The sequence below is a fragment of the Streptopelia decaocto genome, assembly GCF_964273445.1.
Source record: "Streptopelia decaocto genome assembly, chromosome: 1".
Lineage (NCBI taxonomy): Eukaryota > Metazoa > Chordata > Aves > Columbiformes > Columbidae > Streptopelia > Streptopelia decaocto.
In genome coordinates this window covers 27204250-27227286 of record NC_138663.1, presented here as the reverse complement: position 1 = coordinate 27227286, position 23037 = coordinate 27204250, and the positions used below count along the sequence as shown (strand labels likewise).

At 36.6% G+C, this 23037-nt stretch overlaps 1 protein-coding gene across 2 annotated transcripts in view; it reads left to right on the top strand.

The window, feature by feature from the left end:
* The window catches only part of CAPZA2 (capping actin protein of muscle Z-line subunit alpha 2), a gene marked incomplete at its 5' end in the record, with an annotated part of 30054 nt that extends 7383 nt beyond the window's left edge, over positions 1 to 22671 (top strand). Inside the window, 9 exons of one of the 2 annotated variants that reach the window (XM_082049417.1) lie at positions 8129 to 8192; positions 10223 to 10274; positions 10979 to 11042; positions 11539 to 11745; positions 12917 to 12996; positions 14508 to 14586; positions 18116 to 18187; positions 20744 to 20806; positions 21684 to 22671. In XM_082049417.1, the coding sequence (XP_081905543.1) occupies positions 8129 to 8192; positions 10223 to 10274; positions 10979 to 11042; positions 11539 to 11745; positions 12917 to 12996; positions 14508 to 14586; positions 18116 to 18187; positions 20744 to 20806; positions 21684 to 21824 (822 nt within the window). In that variant the 3' untranslated portion in view covers positions 21825 to 22671. Of the gene's footprint in view, positions 1 to 8083; positions 8193 to 10222; positions 10275 to 10978; positions 11043 to 11538; positions 11746 to 12916; positions 12997 to 14507; positions 14587 to 18115; positions 18188 to 20743; positions 20807 to 21683 lie in introns of those variants that run through there. The other variant, XM_082049416.1, reaches the window with a different exon arrangement.
* Between the last annotated feature and the right edge of the window lie 366 nt (positions 22672 to 23037).

The following is a 23037-nucleotide window of genomic DNA, read 5'->3' as shown; positions in this document are numbered from 1 at the left end:
ATATGTTGGGGTTTGACCCTGCAATGAAATAGGAAGTCCCAAAGAGTGATACAGTTTGGGATACTGATATTTTAAAGCACCCAGTGTACAGTCTCTTGAGACTGGAACTTAATGCCACTTTATTGGACACACCTCCTAGTCATCCTTTTCTCCTTTTTGTTCTTCAAGTCCTTTGAAAGTTACTGAAAGCAACTTTTGTCTGAGTTGTGAACCTGAGATGCTCTTAACCTTTTTTTCCTCCCTCCTGGTTACTCATATTATGAGCTTTCACGTACATACCTGGAAGAAGGACTACTACGTTCAAGATAAAACTTGCAGTAAAGATACAGCAGGAAGAATGTTCTGTATGACAAATTTGGAACATCAATAATTTCAGAATAACTTTTGCATGTATGTAGTTTCTTGGCTTATTTGTTTTCTAGGCAACTACTGAGGAGACAGGCTTTCAGAGAAATACAGATGTGGGAAAAAAATAATGTAATGTGGTCTGATGTCTGTATTATAATTACAAGCAATTTAAGTTCAGAGCTTTAGTAATTGGTAATAGCTGAAGCTGAAGTTTCAGGTTGATCTTGATCCTTTAAAGTTTACAAACAAAACATACTTGTTTCCTTAATTTGAGACCAGTACAGTTCTTTCTATGTGTTTCTGAATTAAAATATGGTAAGTGCATGACATAAAAAGGTGTTCAATTAGATATAGTTAGGGGTAATAAAAGCAACTGCAAAATTACATGGAGGAGATTTGTCTTCTCTGATTTTTTTTTTTTTCTAGCTAGACCTGTGTATTACCCAAGTAATATACATTGCTTTCATATTCCTCTTTGTTATCTGTACCTGATATAATGACTCTCAGAAGTCCTGTTTTGGTTTGTGTTTTTTTAATCCTTCCTCTTGATATGATGTGGTGTGTAAAGGTTTTAAGATGGAGACTTTTATATTTAGATTCACTGTAGGGCCTTTCAGCCGCAGTGTAACAGTTGGCACCTTTCAAAATGGTTATTTTGGTGAAAATGAATCTCAGTTCTTCAGGTAGAAAGAATGCAGCTAGAATACCTCACACTGTAAAATTTACTTTTTGCACCACTGTTAAGTGTTGGAACTGTTACATACTCTTAAATACCTGCATATTAAAAATAATTGAGGAAAACACATGTTATACAGACGCAATGCAGCTTCAGGCATTACTATGAAGGAAATGTCTGTGCAGTCAGAGCCATAGGCATGGAATGTGCCCCTCCTTTCCTGTGCCACAGAACCACATTTTTGCAGGGTTTTCTTCCTCAGTTCTCCCAGAAGCACAAGTAAATTTAGTACTACAGTGCATTTTTCAGTTGAGCTTGGTAGGAAAACAGTTGCAACGCTACTTTTTCTATTCATTCCCTTTGTACCAGACTCGCTGTCTTTGCTCCATGTTTCTGTGAGATGCCAAATGTTTTTGGATGCTTCTTCAATATTTGAAATCATCCCTGTGGGTATGAGTGGGCTTTCCTGAGGTGCTGAGCAGATGGTTTGCTGCTGTCATGGGGTGATCCCTTTCTCACTGGCCTGTTGAAGGCTTATTCAGCTCACTAAACTGTTAGCAGCAAGAAGCCATAATTATTTGACACTCTGGATAAGTGAATTGGTTTCTATGTTCTTGCCACCTTCGAAAGCTGTTCTTTAGCTAGATCAGTTTGCTTCTCTGAGTGCTCAAATAAATAGATGAACATTGGTGGTACAAAGGAGTTTGTAAAAACAGATCACAGGACTTATTTTGGGACAAGGCAAGAAGACAGTCCTTTTGGTGGCAGCAGCACCATAGTATTAGTATTATAGCAATTATGAAACACTTCCAGCTCTTCCTTATTTTAAAAGATGAGATTGCTGGGGTAACATTCTGGGATGTATTTTACCGAAGAATTTAATGAGCAATTGGAACCAATGATACCAAGTATCTACTTGTCCAAAGGAGAAGCCAGTTACATTTTTTTTAAACACTGAAGGGTTTGTAAACTCAGAACTATGATGTTTGCAATCCTGATCGATCATCGAGCATTGTATCTTGAAGATTATTTCTGAGGTGGCTGATTGAATCTTAGACTGTGTTCCTTGATGTGCTGATACAGGTATCAGTGCAAAATGAATTTTGACTGGGAGAAGATATCAGAGTAGTTTTGTTGTTCGTTAGAAAGTAGAGCTGCGTAATGAAAAATAAAAGCTCAGCTGAACTCAGAACATGAGCTTTACTCAAACTCAGAACTCAACAAAACTAGACAAGTCTTTTGTCTGGTATCATTCCAGGTAGTACAAGCAGGATCCATGAATGACTTGCATGTTATTGTGAATATGAGTTACAGGGTTTTGAGAGAATTGGAAATGTATCTAGTTTGAATCAGCTTAACTGTGTTAATATTTCTGTAGCTACGGGCTAGTGGTGAGAAGCCCCTCTAGCTGCCCGTAGATAGAGTTCAGTGGCTCAAGACAAAGCCATTTGCTTAGTTGCCAGCAGAAAGGTTTCCTGAAGCAGCAAGAACTTCAGCAGAAGGCATGATACCAGGAATGGGGCTCTTTGGACTCTTGACTGTTCCTAGAGCAGAACCAAAGAGCTCCCTTTTCCCAAATGTGACATCTCACCTACTTTTTGCCCAACGTAGGTTCATGTGTGGGACATTTATGTTGTTTTCTGAGGAAGCAAGGATGCTCTCAGGAATCCAGAATATAAATGCATTATATACATTATCTGTATGTATATATGTTCCTATATATAAAGCACCTATCACCATGTTGATAAACATTCTTTGGAACCACTTCTGATACATTACAGGACGAACACACCTTGGTCCTTCTCTAACTGTTTCTATTAATATAATAGCTGTTAAAAGTAGCTGCCTGGAACCTTTGCTTTTTGGTGTGATTAGCAACAAAGTTGTCTTTGAGTGGGAATGTATTGTGGAGGTCTTCTGTTACTTCCCTACACCCTCCTTCCAAATTTGCATGAAGTTTTTAGCTAAAAATAGCTTTTAATATGTACTTCACTGTTTCATTTTTATTGCTCCACATCAGTAAACTTTAACCTGTTAATGAGTGTAGAGGAAGGGTGGGTCTCTCTGCTGCAAGGAGTTCACAGGTGAACTTCAAATAAGTGATGTATAGGAAGGAGAAAGGGCGAAGTATGTGGTTTCATAGCATCTTGCTCACCAGCGTGTTTTTCCTGCAGGCAGACAGTATGGCTGTTGATTGCAGGAGTGAGCTGTCAGGGTGCCTGGCAAATACAGCTGTATTTCTGTAAAATTAAAAAGAGGAAAAAAGGGGAAGGGGGAGGAAAGCTAACTGAAATTTTAATGCCTCTTTTATTGTTAGGTGTATTGTTAGTTAATTAATGAGCATGTCCCAGTTGAGCTGACAGTGATGTGGCGGGAGCCCCTGCAGTCTGTGTGCACACACTCCGGACCATATATAGGCACCCACAGAGCACAAGGTTGGGCTTTTCAACCAGAGTTAGTTCCGACGTGCCAGGAACCGGAAGAGTGGTTTGAGGGCAACTTCTTTGAAATAAAACAAACTTCAGAATGTCTCAGTCTGGAAAATGTAGAAAAGTAGAATTTCTATATGTATCTGATGAGTGTCATGCCTTGAGACAAATTAGATTGTGAAAGAAAAGCAAAAGTATGAAAACAAGGGAGATATAGCATAACTGACACCATTCTGTACATTGTTACCTCTGTGCTTGTGTAATCTGAAAACGGCAAATACTGTAATAACTGAGCACAGACGAGTTATTTTAATCCCTATCAGATTGAAGAATTAGGCGTTATTATGCCCAATATCCATGCTTATCACATGCTACAAGCCTGTTCTTTTGTCTTTTGCTGAGCTTCTCAGTCTGAATTTTTACTTTAACTGACGTATTTCACTTTCTAAAATCAAAAAGTTTATAACTGATATGATGAATAGGATTTGGCCTCAGTTTAATTGAGAAAGTAAATCTCACCAGCTCTTACCTACTGATTCAGACCTCCTTTTAGGTGAGAATTGATGACTGTGACTGGTGTATATGTGAAAATTGGATAAAGAGAACACCTGCAGTGGGGAATGCTTCCCATCTCAATGTTTCAGAAGTCTTCTTTTTTTCTTTTTTTGTAATTTCCTCTCAACCTTCTGTATGATTTGTCCAGATTAATGCTCAAACCTGCATGAAGTCACATTTCATGAAAATGTATTTAGCTTGGGTTTGTCCATTCAAGGAATTAAATGTAGTACATGTGCAAGTCCTTACACAGGGTTGTGGTAAAAGCTGTTTGCAAGACCTGCTTTTTGTGAACCATTGATGATCAGATGTTCTGGATTAATGAACTCTGAAGTTGGTAGTTTCTTGCAAGCCACTCTGCAGACATTTAACTGAAAACAGCAGCTGTAAATCTAATCTTGGAAACTGTGTCAGTAAATCACTGTCTTAAACTTTAGGTGATATTTTGGGAGTAACTGGAGTATTAAGTGTAGAAACTTCAGGTGTTTTCTGCCTTGGCTTTTGAGTTTTCTGAAGGAATACTCAGCTGTAACCTAATTTATTGTTGCTTATACGTGTATAAGGTTCTTGTACTGTGTGTGAAGGTGCAGTTCTCTTCAGTGAAAAAGATTCTGTCACTTAGACTTCTAAAATGTTATATTGTTTGTGTTTTGACTTCTTCAAATCAGTTCTGATCCATTTGTAAAAGTCTCACTGTATGGAATCACCAGCATTGGTTTCAACTGTAATGCATCTAACTGAAGTGTTTTCTTAAACAGTTTTCAGCAAAAATAACTTCCTATCTCAACTGGACTATATCGCTGTTGAGCCTTTTGTCTGTTGCTTTGTATTACAGGGAATGTTCTTTGTGCTACATGTGCATTGTAATTTTTTTTTTTAATTTGCCCATAAACACCACATTTTATATGGACTATCCCTTTGTTTAACTTGTGCTTTCTCAAGAGGTAGCTGAGCCAGTAGCTTTTACTGCCAAAAAGGGGAGATCTTAATCTCATTGAGGCTCATGAAAGTGTGTTCATTTATCCTTCAGTATCAATCTGGTTTTGGGAAACAGAGAAGCCTGTCTTAGAGCATTTATTTCTAGAAAAACTCAGTGTTGCTAAAGAAGCTGTAAGTGTTTTTCAGTTCTTAAGTGTTAAGTGAGACTACTGGATCTAATTCTTTTCTATGGCCTTCTTTTTATGTTTAGTTGGGAAAATATGACTTTTTCAGATACTTGTCTCCACAGATAAATTAATTTGGTTTAACTGCTGAAGAAAAGTGGATTAGTTTTAAGTGGGCCTCACAAAGGCAGGTTAGCAAAACGCAGAATGTCTTAGGTGAGTGGCTCTGGAATTCTGGAGACACATTAATCTTTTTGCTTCTGTAAACATGAACATACTATATAGTTCTTGATGAGATGTTAATTTCAAATTTGCATGATTCTGTTTAACTATGCTATAGGAAGTGACATCTATGATGAATTATTGCAGTGAAAAAATTCTCATGGAGGAACTGAATTTACTAGTTAAATGTTCATTAAAAGCAGTGTTTAGGTTGGTCTGTTACTATTCAATACTTCTGAATGGGTATTACTCATACCATAGCTAATGTGACTGATAAGAATAGTTATTGCTGATAGAAAAAAAGAACAAAACAGTTTTACATTAGCAAAACAAGTGAAAATGAGGTATTATTCCAGTTTTAGTACAGACTTCTTATCTCGTCTTACAGATATTGCCAGTTAAAACACATGGTCAGTACGGTTTGGGCAACGAAGTTTTGCATAGTTTTGCTCATTTAGCTGCTGTTCAGCCCAAAACTGATGGATCTTTTGTTTCAGAACTCAAATGTCTCTAAGTCTTGTTTCTCTGTTTGCCTAGAGCTAACCTGGCCTTGGTGGGGGTTTGCAGTCCTGGTCATGGCCTGAAGTCGAGGAACCAAGAAATGGTGTCCCGTCATCTAACTTTGAGCTGGGAGTCAGCCTGATAGTCAGGCTGAAAGCTTTTAAGACCTAAATTCCAGTCTGATCCCAGACTCTGTTGATTGATCATTTGCTAAAATGTCCTGGTAATAGGGCCTCAGAGGCTGTCTTGCCCTTCTCCTTCATGAGTGCTTTAATTGTACTATTAGGTTAGCTGTATTTCATGTCCTTCAGATTTCTTTGGGTTGAGCACTGAGCTGTGTACAGAGTGCCCTGACTTCAGCAGGAGGGGCAGGGAGTATGTCCTCACTTGGGAAAAGTGGGCAGGTCGGTGGTTGGGGTAATGTGTCTAATGCAGGTGAGTTTACGTTCCTGTGGGTCAAAGGAGACAATCCAAGTCATGCTTGCTTCTTAGCTGGGGTGGTGCTTTAATAAGCTGCGATAGAAAAAGATGCTCTTGCCTCTCTGTGTCTCTATTGAGAAGAGTAAATTTTGTGGCATTTATCTCAGTGTAATGTAAATTTACTTTTTTTGTGTTTCCATGTAAAGAAAAGTTCTGATTTAGGTATTTGAGGCAGCAGATAAAAGCTGTCTGCAATCCCAAGCGTAGTATTCCGTTTAGAAAGCTGGGAGCAGCCAGCCTTTCCATTTCCATCAGCCAGCTTGGAATGACTGTGTGCTGACTGTTGGAGCAGAAAGCTGCCGGGGCTGGTCGGTGGGATCTCACTGGGGGTTTGGTTACTGCTAAGGAGGCAGCTGAGCAGTCACAGGGCACGCTGAGCATGAACCATCTCTGCTGGAAACCAGCCCTCTGATACTTGGGCCCTGTCAAGAACCAGGGCTCTGAACACTGACTGTAAAACCTATTTACAACTCAGTTTAAGAGCTCTAGTGTGCTCAGTTCTTTGGTAGTTTCAAATATATAAAAATGTGTAAACATCAAGCATTCTTTGGTTATTTTTAGGTATTTGTTAATGGAATATGTGCTTCTCAAACACCTTCATTTCAAACAGGAAGGCCAGAGTGCAGACACTGAATCTGCCAGGTCTCTGTTCCACAGAAACGCAACTGAAGGTGTTAGAAATGGGAGCCGTGGGTCAGCTGGTGTCCTGTATTGGAACAGCAACATTGTATCAAGAACGCATAAGAGCTTTCAACTTCTCCTGAAGTTAGATAACTGTAAAGTGTGGAGGATAGGAACTTCTGTCAGGTTAAGTTAGGAAGCCAACATTTATTTATTCATTTTTGTAATTGATGCCCCTAACAATTTAAGGCAGAAAGAATAATGACTGTGAGTATGCTGAGTGACATTCTAGGGAATAGTTGAAAAGTTTTAAGGTAGTTTCACATTAAAAAAACAAACATATTAATGCTCCTTTTGCAAGCACATTATGTCTACACCTGTGCAGTGAACCAGTTCAGGGAACCGGTCTGGGAAAAAAAAAAAAAAATAACCTTTCTAGTTTAGCTCACTGTGCAGTTGTACAAGTGCTTGGGCAAGCAGGAGGAGGGAGAAGGCCAGAGCAGGGGCATGTACTTTTAGAGGTAGTACTGACTGATGCTGTGTTTTGTCTGCTAGAAGTTAGAGCTGAATGCAATTGCTCAAGGACTTGCACTAAGGGTGCAAGTCTCGGTGTTTTTTTAAACTTTATCTGCTGGTACTGTGGTACTAGGAGGCCTTACAGGTAAATGCAGGTGAAATTATATGCTTTAGTGTCTAAGCAAGTGTTTTTCAGCTTACGTAATCTGTTGATTGAAGTCTTGCTGTGGGTCTTTTGCAAAATTTAGAACCATAGGATGTCTGGTAAAATTAGAGGAGAAGCTTTGAAGATGGAATGTGTCTTCATCATGGGTTTAGGTTCTCTTGGAATCTGTGTTGATTCCTAAACATCCATGGACTCAAACTTGAAATAGATTGTGAATCGATCTTATTTGTTATATTAATCTTTCTTTTTGGCAGTAATACAAAACACAAGTCACTCAATTTATCTGTCTGCTTCCATCCCATATAATCTCCTCGATTCTCTTTGAAGAGGTGGAACTTTATATTCTGTGTTTTTAACAAAGACACAGTAGTTTAAATAATGTGAACCAATATATGAAGCCATGGGAGTTGTACAATTTCATGTCTGAGTATTAAAGCTATACAATGCATCACTGGTTTGAATAGGAATGAATATAAGTATATACAACCACATAATTGTTTTTGTATTTAAGGTGCGTATAGCAGCAAAATTCATAATTCATGCTCCTCCTGGGGAATTCAATGAGGTGTTCAATGGTGAGTATCTGTCTGCTCGCTCTGTCCTTTCATTTAAGGCATTAATATACAGCATTATATTGTCGATTATTCTCCTGAATTTCACATAGCTTATATTTTAGCAGCTCACTTGCTGTAAGAGCTGGTTTTGTAGCTTGGAATAATAAGCTTTGCAGTCACAAGACAGCTTGGAGTTTCAATGCAAAAGGGGTAAACTACCACTTTGTGGTTTAAGAATGAGCTTGCTTTCTGTTTTTAATCAGTTATGAATTAACAGTTGCTAGGGTTTTTGTTTAGAAGACACATGTACTTTTTTCTTTTTTTTAGTCTTTGATAGACAATGACATTTTTCAACAGAAATTAAATGAGCTGAAATTAAAATGGTCTTTTTTTTAAGAAGGAGTATCATTACAAATACTTAACCTTACGTATACAAAGAACTATTGCTTAATGCCAGTTATGAAAAGAATATTAATCTTCTCCAAACGTTTTAACTCTTAATTCTGGGCACACTTTGTTTTACTGAGTGTATTGCTTGGCTGAAAGGAAACTTGAAGTTAGCTTCTCTCAGCTGATGTTGCCTGAACTTTACCTAAGATGTTATATTTCTTTAAAATTTGTTGTGTTTGTCTTGCATCAAGTTATGTGGGCATATATATCACCTACATTTTGTAGCTGAGCTTACAACTAACTTGGGTGCTGTTCAAGTAAAGACATAGTTTTAGTATACTGAACTTTTAGTCAGTGTCAGGGTGGAGAGAGCTTAAGTTTGTTAAAGAATGTAATGTCTTTAGAAGTACATTGTTCTTCAGTTAAACTGTGACCAGCTGATTATTATTTTAACTAAGCTTGTACTGCATTTGTGAAATGAACTGTTGGTGAGCGGCTCATTAACCCAGCTCCCTGAAGGTTAATACAATTTCCTATAGCAGTACTGCTATGAACTTCATTGTTGAGTTAGTTCACAGTTGCAACTGCCTGCTCAGTAATGGAGTATAACATGTTTGAAAACACATAACAAAACATTTGATCATAAATGTGTGACCAGTGCTCAATGAGATTCAGGCTGACATCTTAAAAAGTGGGAGAGAAAGCTTTTAATCCCAATTCTGTAAATTGTGATTTTGTTTGTTTGATTTGGCAGGGGGTTTGTGGGGTTGTGGTGATTTTGATTTTTGTTTTTATGTGGGGTTTTTGTTGTTTGTGCTTTTGTTTTGGTGGTGGTTTCTTTCCTCTTTTTTTTTTTTTTTTTTTTTTTTTGCCTGGTGTGTTTTGTTGTTTTGTGGTTTGGTTTTTGTTGTTGTTTGGTTTTTTTTTTAAGAACAAACACTTTAATCATATTCCATTGTTGTGGGTTTTTTCACTTGCATGATATCTTGGGAATCTTTAGAGGAGTGTAAAATGTTATAGTGAGACTAATGATCAGTCCATTAAATTGTTAATAAAATAGTGCCCAGTAGGTCAATTATTAGCATAAACAACAATTTACTGTGTAGTAAATATGAATTCATTCTGAGGAGCATATTTACTTTATTCATATGTTTCGTGTATGATGGTAGAAGAAACGGTATATTGTGCTCTGACTACTAAGTGTCATTGAGGAACAAGAGCAAAAATGGTAAGTCTTAAAAAAATTAGTACAGGACATACCATATTAATGTTGTCAAAATACAGTAACCACTACCATCGATATAGTGTGATGGATTTGATATTTTACATCTTAAAAGTGAACTCATTTGAATCCTGTGCTGTTCTCATTCAGAACTTCTCTAAAAACTAGTTTTACAGATTTCTACAGCTGTCACACAGGCTGTAGAATATGGCTTTTATCTGCTTACCAGATTGTGCTGGAAGGGATCCCTTTCCATACTACTCTTCTCATTTTGTTCAGTCAAAGTTATGAAATGTGAAGCAATAAATTTCCTACCTAGTAATCTGTACAGGTATCGGGTGTTTTGGGTTTTGGTTTTCTAGAGTCTGTTGACATTTATTCTGTAACTGAAACAGATTTCTGAGTTAATGGTACTTTTATGTTCTAAATCTCCTTTCAGATGTTCGATTGTTGCTTAATAATGACAATCTTCTCAGGGAAGGAGCAGCCCAGTAAGTACCAGATGCCACATATTCAGTTGCATAAAACCAAGATGTTTTTCAGTAAGACTTTCACTGTCAGTAAAGTGATTCATTTAAAAAGATGTGTGCCTGGCAAGTAAAACCCTATTATGTGTTATGCGCTTCTTTGATCAAGATTAAATTCTTGGCAGAGGAGAGATCTCTATTGTATCCTAAAGATCAGAGCAACTGTTTTGGAAATGGGTGACCTGGATTTTAGAACTAGTCTCCACCTCTTTGGATTTCATTTTCTGTTTCTTGGTAGATGTTACAGGCACTGAACATCTGTAAGATACTGCTTCCTTGGACCCCACTTTTATAACAAACCATTACATCTACTGTATTTTATGCCAAAATTAGTTTCATCTGTAAGAATGGAGATGTCTGGCTTAGTAGGTTGGATCCCTGTGGAATTCAAACTTTATCTGCTCCTCCAGTTTCTATGGGTGACTGTAAAGCTTATGTGATTGTTTATAACAGGTTACTTTTGAACTTAAATCATTGTATAGTGGTGGTTGGAATCTAAACAAGGTGATTCCAAGGATTTGAGCCTGCTAGATAATAAAGCACTGATATATTTTTTGATGCATCATTGCCCAGATTATTAGCTATTATTTAAATCTTACAGCTACTAAGGAAAAAAATTGTACTTAATGCAGGCTTTTAGTGGTGGTTTTGTTTCTTTTCTCTTGCAGTGCATTTGCACAGTACAACTTGGACCAGTTTACTCCGGTAAAAATTGATGGTTACGATGAACAGGTATGAATACAATTAAATACTTGCAATATTCCTTGAACTGTTAAAGGTGTTCTGGTAACATTTTGGCAAGAAAATAAAATGTATCTTCCCTGCTAGATATAGAGATCATGGCCTTCCAGTAGTACCAGTTCCAGTCATTTGGGCATCTAAAGAACTTGAAATTTCATTTGGTGTTGTTGCCCTTAATTAAGTCAGACTTGATTTGGAGCTGTAGAAACAAAATGCTCCATCTTTAGTACTAGAAGATATGAATTTCTGTATTACCTTGTTCATCGAAGTATGAGAATAAGTATGAGAGTAAGATTCAGGATTTTTTTCTGAGTTGGTGTGTCATGTTAGTCTTGTCCTCTCTTGCTATATGCATATTCTGTTTAAAATGCAATTCTTTGGATATAAGTAAGTTCCAGTTAAATGTGGGATATAATTAGATTTGACATGTTGGTTTTGTTCTCTTTATTCAATAGCAAATGTTGTTAACTAAGATTTTATAATACAGGTTTTGATAACAGAACATGGTGATATGGGTAATGGGAAATTTTTGGATCCCAAGAACAAGATTTCTTTTAAATTTGATCACTTAAGAAAGGAGGCTACTGATCCTAGACCCCATGAAGTTGAAAATGCCATAGAATCCTGGAGAAATTCAGTTGAAACAGCAATGAAAGCCTATGTGAAAGAGCACTACCCAAATGGTGTCTGCACAGTAAGTACTAAGTTAGATAACCACTGTATCACTAAAAAAAAAATGTAAGCCAGGAAGATGGGCAGTTTCAACTGTAAAGAATTTAGTCCTATCAAGGGTTCATATAGGGAAATGAAGAAAGCTTCAGAAGTTTAATATGGCAGCTATTGGATTACTAGTGAGTGGTTACTGCAGGTCATAATACAGACTTAACTCTTAGTTCTGAAGAATTTTTATTTAAGTTCCTTTAGCATTAAGACCTTCTGTAGAGTACTGCAGGTTGATCCTGGCTACCTGACTGGTTACTTAAAATCATAAGATACAAATGTCTGTCTTGGTTTGATTCATTTACAAAACTGTCAGTAAAACAGTTTTCTCTCCATCATATCTCCTATATACAAAGTAATATGTTCTTACCACCAGAGTCAGTAGGTTCTAATGGTTTTTTAAAATAAAACCTCTGAATCTGGACCAAAATAACACTCATTTGATGTTAGGAGCCTTGTAACTATTTAAAGTTCAGCAAACTGATCTAATATAGCTGTCCTGTGCTTGGTATTAACCTGATTGGAAAAAATAATTAGCAAAAAGCGTAACCAAACAAACACAAACAAAAACCTGCTTGCTAAGTTAACAAGTTGAATTGGATTCCCAGACAGTCAGATGAGTTCCAGCTTCTGTGAAGGAAAACAGACAGTGTGTTCATTGAGGTCAGTTGTAGTAGTATTTGATTTTAGGAGATAAAGCAGAACAGAGGACTGAAACCACCCTTTTAATCACCTTTTCGCTAATATGTAAAGGCTTAAATCATCATTAGTTGTGGAATAATTGGTATCTGAAACCCAGATGGTAATATTGTCACAGCAGTCACTGCAATAGACTTAAGAGTTCATGTAGTTGCAGAAAAATGAGTTTGCAGTATATAAAATTTCAGTTAAGATGCTTGAGCTTCAGATTTTTCTAATCTTAATTTCTTCTACATTGTAATATACACTTTTATGTTTCATGTACTGAATATTATGTATGAACCATAATGGCTATAAAATCTAATTTTACAGTTTATGTAACGATAGTAGAACTAGATATCGCTAAGCAATTTAAGCAAGACAGATACTGAAACGTCAACTCTGGTTTTTTGTGTGTTGTTTTGGTTTTGTCTTTTTTTTAATTATTATTTTCATTTCTAATTAAGGTGTACGGTAAAACAATTGATGGACAGCAGACCATTATTGCATGCATAGAGAGCCATCAGTTCCAAGCAAAAAATTTTTGGTAAGTTTCTTTATGGATACAAATTCAGTAAAATACAGCAAACTGACTAATTGCACTAGTGCCATTACATTGATAATCCTTAGTTCAGGGAAGGAGGTGCAGGCACATCGTGCATGTGACATTTTCTCCTTCCACCCACCCCAAGTTTTTCTGCCAAAACTATCTAGAAATCTGTTCCTTTGTGGTAAGTAAAATGGCAGACTGCACATCTGCATCTCCTTTGCAGAGCTTTGGGATCATTGTAAGATTCCTTATGACTCTCCCAGTGTATCACACTGCACCATTACCTGTGCCTCTGTTTCCTGCTTGTGTTGCTTCCTTTGTGACTGACAGACTAGAAATAGCTCCTCCTAGTTTGCGTGTAGGACCTGGATCATTGATTTTTGGGAGAGGTAAATAAAGGTGATCTTAGATGAAATGAACCTCAATAAGCTGCCTATTTATTTATTTATCCCCTATACCTGGCTACCTATCCCTTCCAATCCCTAACATTCTGTGATTCTGTGATAAGCTTTTGTATAACTAATGGGTCAGTCTTAAGGCTGCCAGTAATATTAGTGTCATTGAGTTGGGTGACTCTTTCAGTTTCCTTAAAGATGCCGACAAACTTCTCAATTGCCTTAGTGTGAATTTTCAATGGTAATCTATAATTTGGATATTGTTATAATTGAGTTAATGTTGTTAGCATCTAGGATGTGTCAATATAGATCCATTAGCAGCTGTTAATCTTTGTCTTTCCCATTGTTGAATGCACTGGAGTCTACACCTAGCATTTGTAGGATTGGAACTCATAGTATCAACTTTATTTCTTTCTTGAAGCGCAGAGGAGAAATCAGGAGACAGACACAATGCATTCTTAATATAGCTCTAATGTACTAACCTTCTAATCCACTAACTTCATAACTAAATAAAAAATGTCTAGTCTACAGGAAAGAAATCAGGTGAAACTGCAATCTCCCCATACTGTTTTCCAGATGTTTGAAACTCCCTTTAAGCAATTTGGCAAGGATATTGAGTTGTGGAAGGAAACAATTGTCCTGGAACAGAAATGCTAGAAGAGCTGAAAGGCCTAGTTATGGTTCAGCATAGCGGAAAGTCTTGCTGCTTTAATGTTCCTTCCACTCAAGTTTTTCATAGCCTGATGTGAAGTGTGACTTCAGCTGATCCAGCAAGTCATCCAGGTCCCAGAAACAATATATTGACTATATATGCCTAATTAACAATTAAGGAGGGAAAGAACATTGGAGGCTTTAGGTATTTTCAGAAGTCCTGTTGTTAAAAGGTCCTTACTAATAAATCTCCTTGGTCCACATTCAAAACTGCAGGTAAATATTTTGGAAAACTGTTCTCTTCTTGACTGATTACAGGGCTGAATCTTTAGGAAAAGATTCTGTGCATGTGTAGTTGCACAGCATATTTCATTCTCTGTTTTCCTTTGACTACCAGTTGTATGTTTTGTTTTTTCCTTAACTAGTGGGGTGACATCTGATTTCTATTTCATTTTTTTTAAGGAATGGCCGTTGGAGGTCAGAATGGAAGTTTACAATCACTCCTTCAACCACTCAAGTGGCTGGCATCTTGAAAATTCAGGTATGCTTATCTCAGACTGTGTCCTAATCAGTAAAGTCTCCAGTTATCATCAAGGGAGACTCAGGCCAGTGTGTTAAATATTGTAAGAGAATTTAGGGACCCAATAAGCGAAGCAGAGATGCTCATTCAGTCGAGTGTTAGCTACTTAATTGCATATTTACCTTAATCCTTACAAACACAAAACGTGTTTAATGTAATGATTCAGAAGACTGCAGGTATATTAAGCCTGTTTGGTTTCCTGAATTTGTAGTGGCACAAGCCTTTCCTGAGGGTAGACCCTTTCTGAAGTAGAACTTTTTTTTTAAATTATAATAACAGGGGTTTTTTTCATGTTACTCACCCTGTTGTTCAGACAGATGAGAATCTTTGGTTTCAGTCATTCCATTATCTGTAGCTTTTGAATCCAGGTCTACTTCATTCAGAATTTGTCCATCCTGTTGGGTTTAGGGTATTCAGAAAGGAGATACTGTCCAAGCAGGAATGCAGAAATCTTGAGACCAAAGAAAATCTGACTGTCATGTGGTAGGCAGGGGGACTTGACTTCCTGGACTGGTTCCCTGGAATGTGTACACATATTTTGCAGGAGTTTATTAAACTAACGCTGGGATCAGGGACTACAATCTTAGTGCAGTCTGGCTTTCAGTGTAGTATATCGTGGTGGTTTTGGTTGTTGTTGTTGTTTTTTTTTTTTACAAGACATAGAGTCAAGTTCCCTTTTCCTGTTCTTTTTGTGCCCCATGGGTTCTGCACTTCCTTATTACTCATTGACTTCAGAAGGAAGATGCAATGGAATGGGTTTTTTAGCCATAGCCTAAGGCTTGGGTTGTTTTAGGATGTGGGAGCTGTGTTTAGATCCCACCCTCCAAGCAGGGGGCCTGAATCTGATTTCCCATTCTGGGGCAATTCTATAACAACTGGAATGATACTCAAAATGTAGACAACCATTGTTATGTTGTCAGATCAAGATGGTTGTGGTAAGCACCCTAAATAACTTCTGAGCTTCTCAAGAGTTAGGGAGAATCTAAGTAAACTATCACTTAAATTTAGCTTGCAGCAAAACAGGCATTTTCTCTTCAGCATGCACTTTTTGTTAAATGTCTTAAGAGATTGTACAGAACAAGGAGGCAGATGTCTACCTAATTCTGGGAAAGGTTAGCTCAGTAGCCTAGAAGATAGTCTGAAAGGGAGTTTAGTGAGGTTTTAATTGGCATCTCAAGTTGGGCACTGGCTGATTTTGTATTTATTACTATTTTGCATAAATAATCAAGACATTATTTACATTAATTAAATTCTGTGTTTTGGGGAGTGATGAGAAGTTTTCCTTTTTTTTGCTTGGATATGAACTACTTGTTTCACCAAGGAATTTTGAACTCTGAAGAAATTGTACACAATTTCTAAAAGATTTGAAACAACATAGGTGGGAGTGTTTCCCCTACGCTCCTCCAAAAAGCAAAGTAGGTACTTTAATTTTTTTTTAAGGAGCAAAATAATTTTCTAGGATATGAACTCACTACAACATTAGTGAAATTTCAGAGTACTGAAATTTCAGTGTTATTTGCAGAATCCTTATGACAGCGATATGGCCATTGCCCTGTATTTGATAAGACCTTTTATGAGTATGCTGGAGAGAATTCCAGCATCACGTGCTGTCTTCAGGTGTCTTCAGTATTTTTAAGTTAACTTGCACAATTTCTTCCTTTTTTAAAAATTCTATTAATAAATTCTAATATAGGAGTTTCTTAACTGTCTTAATATCTTCCATTGTTTAATTTTCTTTTAATTATATGAAAAGGGGAAACTGCAACAGCAGACTTTTACTACAACTAAGTCTCTGTGATGTTTGACATTTTCCAACTGTGCATGGACAACTGATAAGGGTACTGGTTACTAATTTTATCTCTTAGATAATTTGTTACTCTCATCCCTCCTTAGTTAACCTTTCCAAGAGGTTCTGTTCATAAACATCATCCTTCTTGTAGTCTTCTGAACCCAGCCCTAGCATTCTAGAAGCATGTCAGCAGTGAGGTATAGTACAGAACAGTTACTTCTCCTATTTTGTATCAGATATAACACATCACAGAATTAGATTTGACTCTTCATTCCCGTTAAGCTTTTAGGCCTGAGTGTTTGCCAAGAATGTGACTCAGTGCAACAGATGTTTGTGCTGACATTGGCTTCGGAGCTTGGGAGGTTTGGGCAGTGGATTGTGATGGAGAAGGGGGGAGATTTATACTTCTCTGGGTTCTGCTGTTTTGTTGGGAGAGCTCAGAATTTTGCACAGAGTAAGCACTTCTCATCTTTCAGGAATTGGATTGAAAAAGGCTGACAGAAGTTTCACCCAGCAACATCTGATTTGAAAAGCAGCTTATTTTACAGTTAGGATGATACCTTTTGTTGAAAAACGAGTATTTGACAATAAGGAAAATAATCTACCTGAACCATAGGAAATAATGTTTTTCTTATATAGGAAACTATTCTTTTGCTTAGGTATAGCTGTCTTACTCTGTGACACTTTATTGCTTACAAAACTGAGGGTTTCTTGCACACCTCATGATCATAATGTGTGGGAAATTGTAGTATTGTGCCTTAATCTCCAAATTAAAATGCTGTCTTGCCTTATAAGGTGAAACACAAATGCTTCAATTCATTGTAACATCAGCTACATTTACTGTTTATCAAAATTGTAAAAGGTCTTTAGATACCTGTTTGAATGTCAATGAGCTGCCTAACTCTTCTGTATCAGTTATTATGAATGAGTACATGTACGTTTATATATGCTTCCTATTTTTTAAGTTTTCCAACAGTTGCATTAGGACGTAAATGTCTTCAGATCCATCCCAACTTAATTTGTAACTACTGAGGTTGGCTTCGGTAGAGCTTTACTGGTCTCTTCCTCCTGCAAAATAACCAAGGAAGCTGTTCTATAGATACAACATTTTAAGAGTAACTATATTTAATTCTGCTTTGCTATCTCACCTTGGCAAACTTTATGCCAAATAGCTCCTTTGTCTAGATAAATACCAGCTTTTGTTATGAGCCATATCTAATAGCAGAAAATACCAAAACTAGGCAGATCGAGGAAGGGAAGCTTAATGGTGCACTCACCCTAGAAAGCAGCTTGGGTAAAGCAGAAAGGCAAGCTCCCAGTATCCTGAAGCCTTGCCAAAACCATTCTCATTTTAAATGTATGTTCACCATTTCAAGAGTTTCTAGTAAGGTCACATACATAGTATGTCCTCATCATCTTCATGATGTCAATCAAAACCTAAACTTCTTTGCATGAAATACTGCTTAAGGCACATCAACACAAAAATGTCTCCAGAGTAGCTTCTTTACTATTGCCCCTCAAAAATATTTAAATTCTTCAACATTTTGGATTTTCTATTTTTTTTTGTTCTTCTGTAACATGTGTATTCTTGTTTGATTTATAAAGGTTTGTTATTATGATAAATACTACAATACTTTGATTTTCCTGTATGTTGTTGGTCTGTAACATTTAGTATGATATTCTTTGTTTAATTTTTTGTAGGTTCACTATTATGAAGATGGTAATGTTCAGCTGGTGAGCCATAAAGACATACAAGATTCTCTAACAGTGTCTGTAAGTGAACTTTAAAGACCTTAGTGTGTATATTGAAGTAACTTTTTAATCTAAAAAGAGAAGCAAACTTAAAAAAAACCTCAGAAGTTTGGAGGCTAGTTTGCTCTTCTGCCTGAATGGGAATTAATGTTCTAATGTATGTTTTTTTATGTCACATTTATTACTTCTACCTATCATGTAGTTACTGACTTTAAAGAAAAGAAATGGGTGTTTCCAGGTGGCACGTATAAGCTAAGTTAACTTTGAATGTGAAGCTTTAATTAGATTGCTGTCAGTCTTTCTACCCTTCTGTTGTATTTAAACTTTGGTCTGCAGAATGACCTATACAATTAATTTTTGAATAGGAAGGAGGTTTGAATCATAATAACCCACTTAAGAAGTACAAGCTCTAGGAGGTTGCCTCCTTTGCTCACTAGAAGACCAGTATGCTAAAAACAGTAAACAAGTGCTACCAGTTGAGAAGCAGTAGTGAGAATTCTGTCTTCATTTCCTCCCTGTCTGTAACTGGTGCTGTCAGTCTCTTGCTTTTCTCTACAAAAAGCCCTTTCAGAGATGCTTCAGCTTGCGAAGCATAAGGCACTAAACATAAAGCATAATTTTTTTTTTTCTAGTTCTTTCCAATTTGATCATTACAGTAATAAGGAGGAGGTAGTAGAAATAAAAATTGTTTGGAAATAGTTCCAGATGTAAGAGTTGGTAATGTTGAAACATTAACAACTACTACTTTCGAAATAATGCTTCTCTTGCCTAAACAGTAAGATGTTCTGTTGGAGCATTCTTTAATAAAACTTAAGTCAGCATGGTTAAACTAGCAAAGGGAAATTGTAAAAGTGAACAATAGAAGTATTTTAATGATAATGACTAGAAGTGACCCATTTGGTGCAGAAGCTCAATTCATCAATAAAGAACATTGTGTGTTCATATAGAGCAAGACTTGTTGGCTTTGGAGTTACAGTAGCACCATAAAGAATGGGGGAGTGTTGCCAACTGATAAGGCTTCTGGAGCTGTAGATATAAAATTACTTTTGACCCCCTAAGCAAAGGGATCTGTTTAGTCTTTCACTCAACTAGGAGTTGCTTCAGGGAAGATTATGTGGAAGAAATGCTCCTTTCAGTAGCTTTTGCTTCACTTTCTATTTGGGAAAAAACTTAATGCTGTTCTGCAATTTGGTAAAGCAGCAGAAGACCAATGAGTAGAAAAGATCTTTTACATTACTTTCCTACTAGTAAAAAGTATGTTGCTGGTTACCAATTTTTAGCCTTGGTTTTGAGCTTCATAGAAGGCAGAGGCTGTACAGGTTCTTAGTTCATGCAGAAGGAACAGTAGGTAGAGTAAAAGGAGCCACAATGATCCCTCTTCGCTGTTTGGCAGAGAAATAATTTTATACTATCCATGAGCGTAACTGAAATAAATGACTGAAGAGTCCTCTTGTTGCCAGAGCTATGAATAATTTTCCTGAATGTTACATTCCTATCCCTAATTTCTCTCTGAGACAAATAAGACCTCGCACCTCTGAATTCTTCCTTTCACTAGCAGAGCCCTTGAAATCATTGCTTCAGTTCACTGAAAAGTCAGAACTTTTTCATTTGTTCTACTTGGTCTCTGCCTCCTCGTTCATCTCTCATCTTCCACAGCTGGTCGCTGCAGCTTCACGGAAACTTTGGACCAGTTGTAGTTGAAGCTGCAGTAGCTTTCTCCCAGTCTCTGAGAGATCACGTGGGGCAAGAACACTCTTATCTTTCAACAGCTTCTGCAAAAGCACCCTTAGGAGTGTCTCCAGCACCAAGTTGGGAGTTTCAAAATTCATGAGCCCTCACTTCCTTCTTGAGACTTCTTGGAAGCACTTCAGCTAACTTGTTTCCAGATTGACTGACAGGTCATTTTTTATTTTAAAAACACACACATATTTAAGGTTGAGGCCCATAGCCAAGAAACTGTTCATCCGTCATGATGAAATTTGGGCATTGTGGTACGTTGCACCTTCATTTTTGCAAGATGTATTTGGGGATGTTTTTAGACGATCAGATATATCAAGTCTAGTGTTTGGCTCAACTTAGTCTTCAGATTCAGAATGTTTAGAGGTGAACAAATTTGTTTTGGTTTTTTGGTTGTATTTTGCATGCTTCTCAGTTAGCTGCTGTTCTTTAAGTTTTCCTGAATTTGTACTGGAAATTTAATGTTGATAACATCTGTATTACACATGGGTTTAGAGACTTGTGTGTGTGCATTGTCATATTTCCAAATGCTGTTCTGTTCCATATGTATTTTTATCATACCATAGAATTTTAAATCAGAATATTTTAATGAGCTCCATGGTAGTCTTTATGCTTGTTGCAGTTGGACTGTTTTTCATTTTAATATGATATGATATGATATAATAATAAAGTGTCATATGCCTTTTGAATGAATGTTTTGTTCAGGTTTGGTTTAGCTGCAAAAGGGTCATGTGTTCTCATGGAGTCTACCTGATGTCTCCTGTAATTATAGGAAAAAACATAGCCCAACTGTGTCATCCTCTGTGTCAGTCAGACCTAATTCAAATTCTCTTTCCCTAGAATGAAGCCCAGACAGCGAAGGAATTTGTAAAAATTGTAGAGGCTGCAGAAAATGAATATCAGGTATGTTGGAAACAAGCACTATATCCTACATGTGTAACATTAACATATTCTTAACCAAAGCTAGTATTCTATAATCAGTGAGCTTGTGATATTAAGATAATGCACTTCCATATAAATATAAATACATTATGTGCTGCTATTAACTGTATCCTTCTTTTCCTTACCTTCTGGTGATTGCACTCACCTATTTAACATTCTATTACAAGTTATTTTTTGAGAGCAGAAAAGTCTCTAGTGATCAAATATCATCAATTCTGATCTCTTTCAGTATTAGTGCATTCCTTAAGTGGATTTTTTGTACAGATTCTGTTCAGAAGCTACTCTGTTAGACAGCTTTGCTGAATATGACTACAAGCATTATCTGTTTCAATTAGTCATTTAAAGTTAGGAAAGGATAACTGTTTTATATCCTCTGTAGAAGTAGATTCATGTTCATTTATGTCTTGAACTTCAGGTAAATTTCAGACACCGTGTTCTGTCTGTTTTTTGAAAAATGATCTTTAATAAAAATTTACTATGTATATGTTATATGCATTATATTTGAGTTTATATAATGTTGTGGAAGACTTTGGTGTCTGAAATTAATGATGTATAAGCTAACTCTGATCAGCATCTTATCCATGCTGCTGCTGAACCACGCTGTGGTTTGCTGAAACACCTTGGCTACAGCCAGATTTATTGCATCTGTCTCACTAATTTTCTTCATGTAGTTTCAATCAAGATCTATCAGCTTTCCTTCATAAAATATTATTTTAATTTAGTGTGGTGTAATTTAGCCTGTTTAAGGGGTAACAGACTACTCAGTGATTTAACTTCTTGGATGACATTCTAGTTCTGTTCTTCATGTGTGTTTGTTTTGTATGGCTTTGTTTAACAGACTGCTATCAGTGAGAATTATCAGACTATGTCGGACACTACTTTCAAAGCCTTGCGTCGACAGTTGCCAGTTACCCGCACCAAGATTGACTGGAACAAGATCCTTAGCTATAAGATTGGAAAAGAGATGCAGAATGCTTAAAGTGAACATTGCATGACTGGATCATTTTAGTGTCCGTGTATACAAATAAAAATTATTACAAAAAGTATTTGGAACTGTCAAATCACCCAGTCAGCATGGGCTTTTGCCATTGAAATCACTGTAAGTAGTTTGGTTAGAGCACAAAGCTTAGCTAAATGACTTTTTTCCTTTTTCTTCCTTTTCAGAGGGTTGCAACTTCAGTATAGCTGAATATCTTCCTTTAGAATTTCTGTTGTACCTTTATTTTTTTATAATGAAGAGACCATGCCTTTAGTTTTCAATTACACGTCAAGAACAGTTTGAAAAATATTTTTGCATATGATAACCCTTTCTCTTGCTTTCATGTGAAATGGACAACTTCCAAAATTTGCTGGATTCTTTGTGGAGATCAGTAATGTGCATTTCTAGGTCAAGGTCAACATGGAGTTAGCCATAGGTGCTCTTTTGAAATCATCTATCCTTTCATTGTGTGTAAAACTGGGAAAAGCATTTTCTATATCATTTAAACCTTTAAGAACACTTATTAGCTAGCTCCATGGTAACTAATTTTTTAAAAAAGAAAAGGCCAAGGTCTAACCCTGTTTTAACATTTTGAAATTAAATAAAAGTACTTATGCAGAAATGCATTTAATGCTTTGTTCCTGAAAATTACTTAAATGAGCTCAAACTCAATTTGCCCTTGAGGTTTTTTGGTTTTTTTATCATGAAGCTACAAATGTATTATAACAAGGCATATTGTAATATATATAATCCTGTACTCATTACTATGTCTGTCAGTTTATTTTTTTTTCTTGGATTGAAATGTACTAAAATTCAATGTGACATTAAAATGCAAATTTTCTATTTATTTGAGTATCAGATTGCTTTCTGATATAGCCTGGTTTCGGTGTTTCTCTATATTTTTAAAATACTGCTTAAAACAGCCACAAACTGGTGGCCTGCTGGCTATTCTCAGTATATTTGCAGATTGTTGTAATATAGTCATCCATTGTTTCCATCTGCATTTAAGAAACACCTACATATGGAAGTCTACTTAAAACAGGTATCTTTCAGCTTCGTTTTGGCTACAGAGGATGGAAGAAATTACAAGACCAAAAATAGCACATTTGTCTGGAGAATACTTGCCCTGTCTGATGTATCTTGTACTGAAAATAGACACCAGGTATCTAAAAACACAAACTTCATTACAAATGCTGTATAACATTTCTGTGAA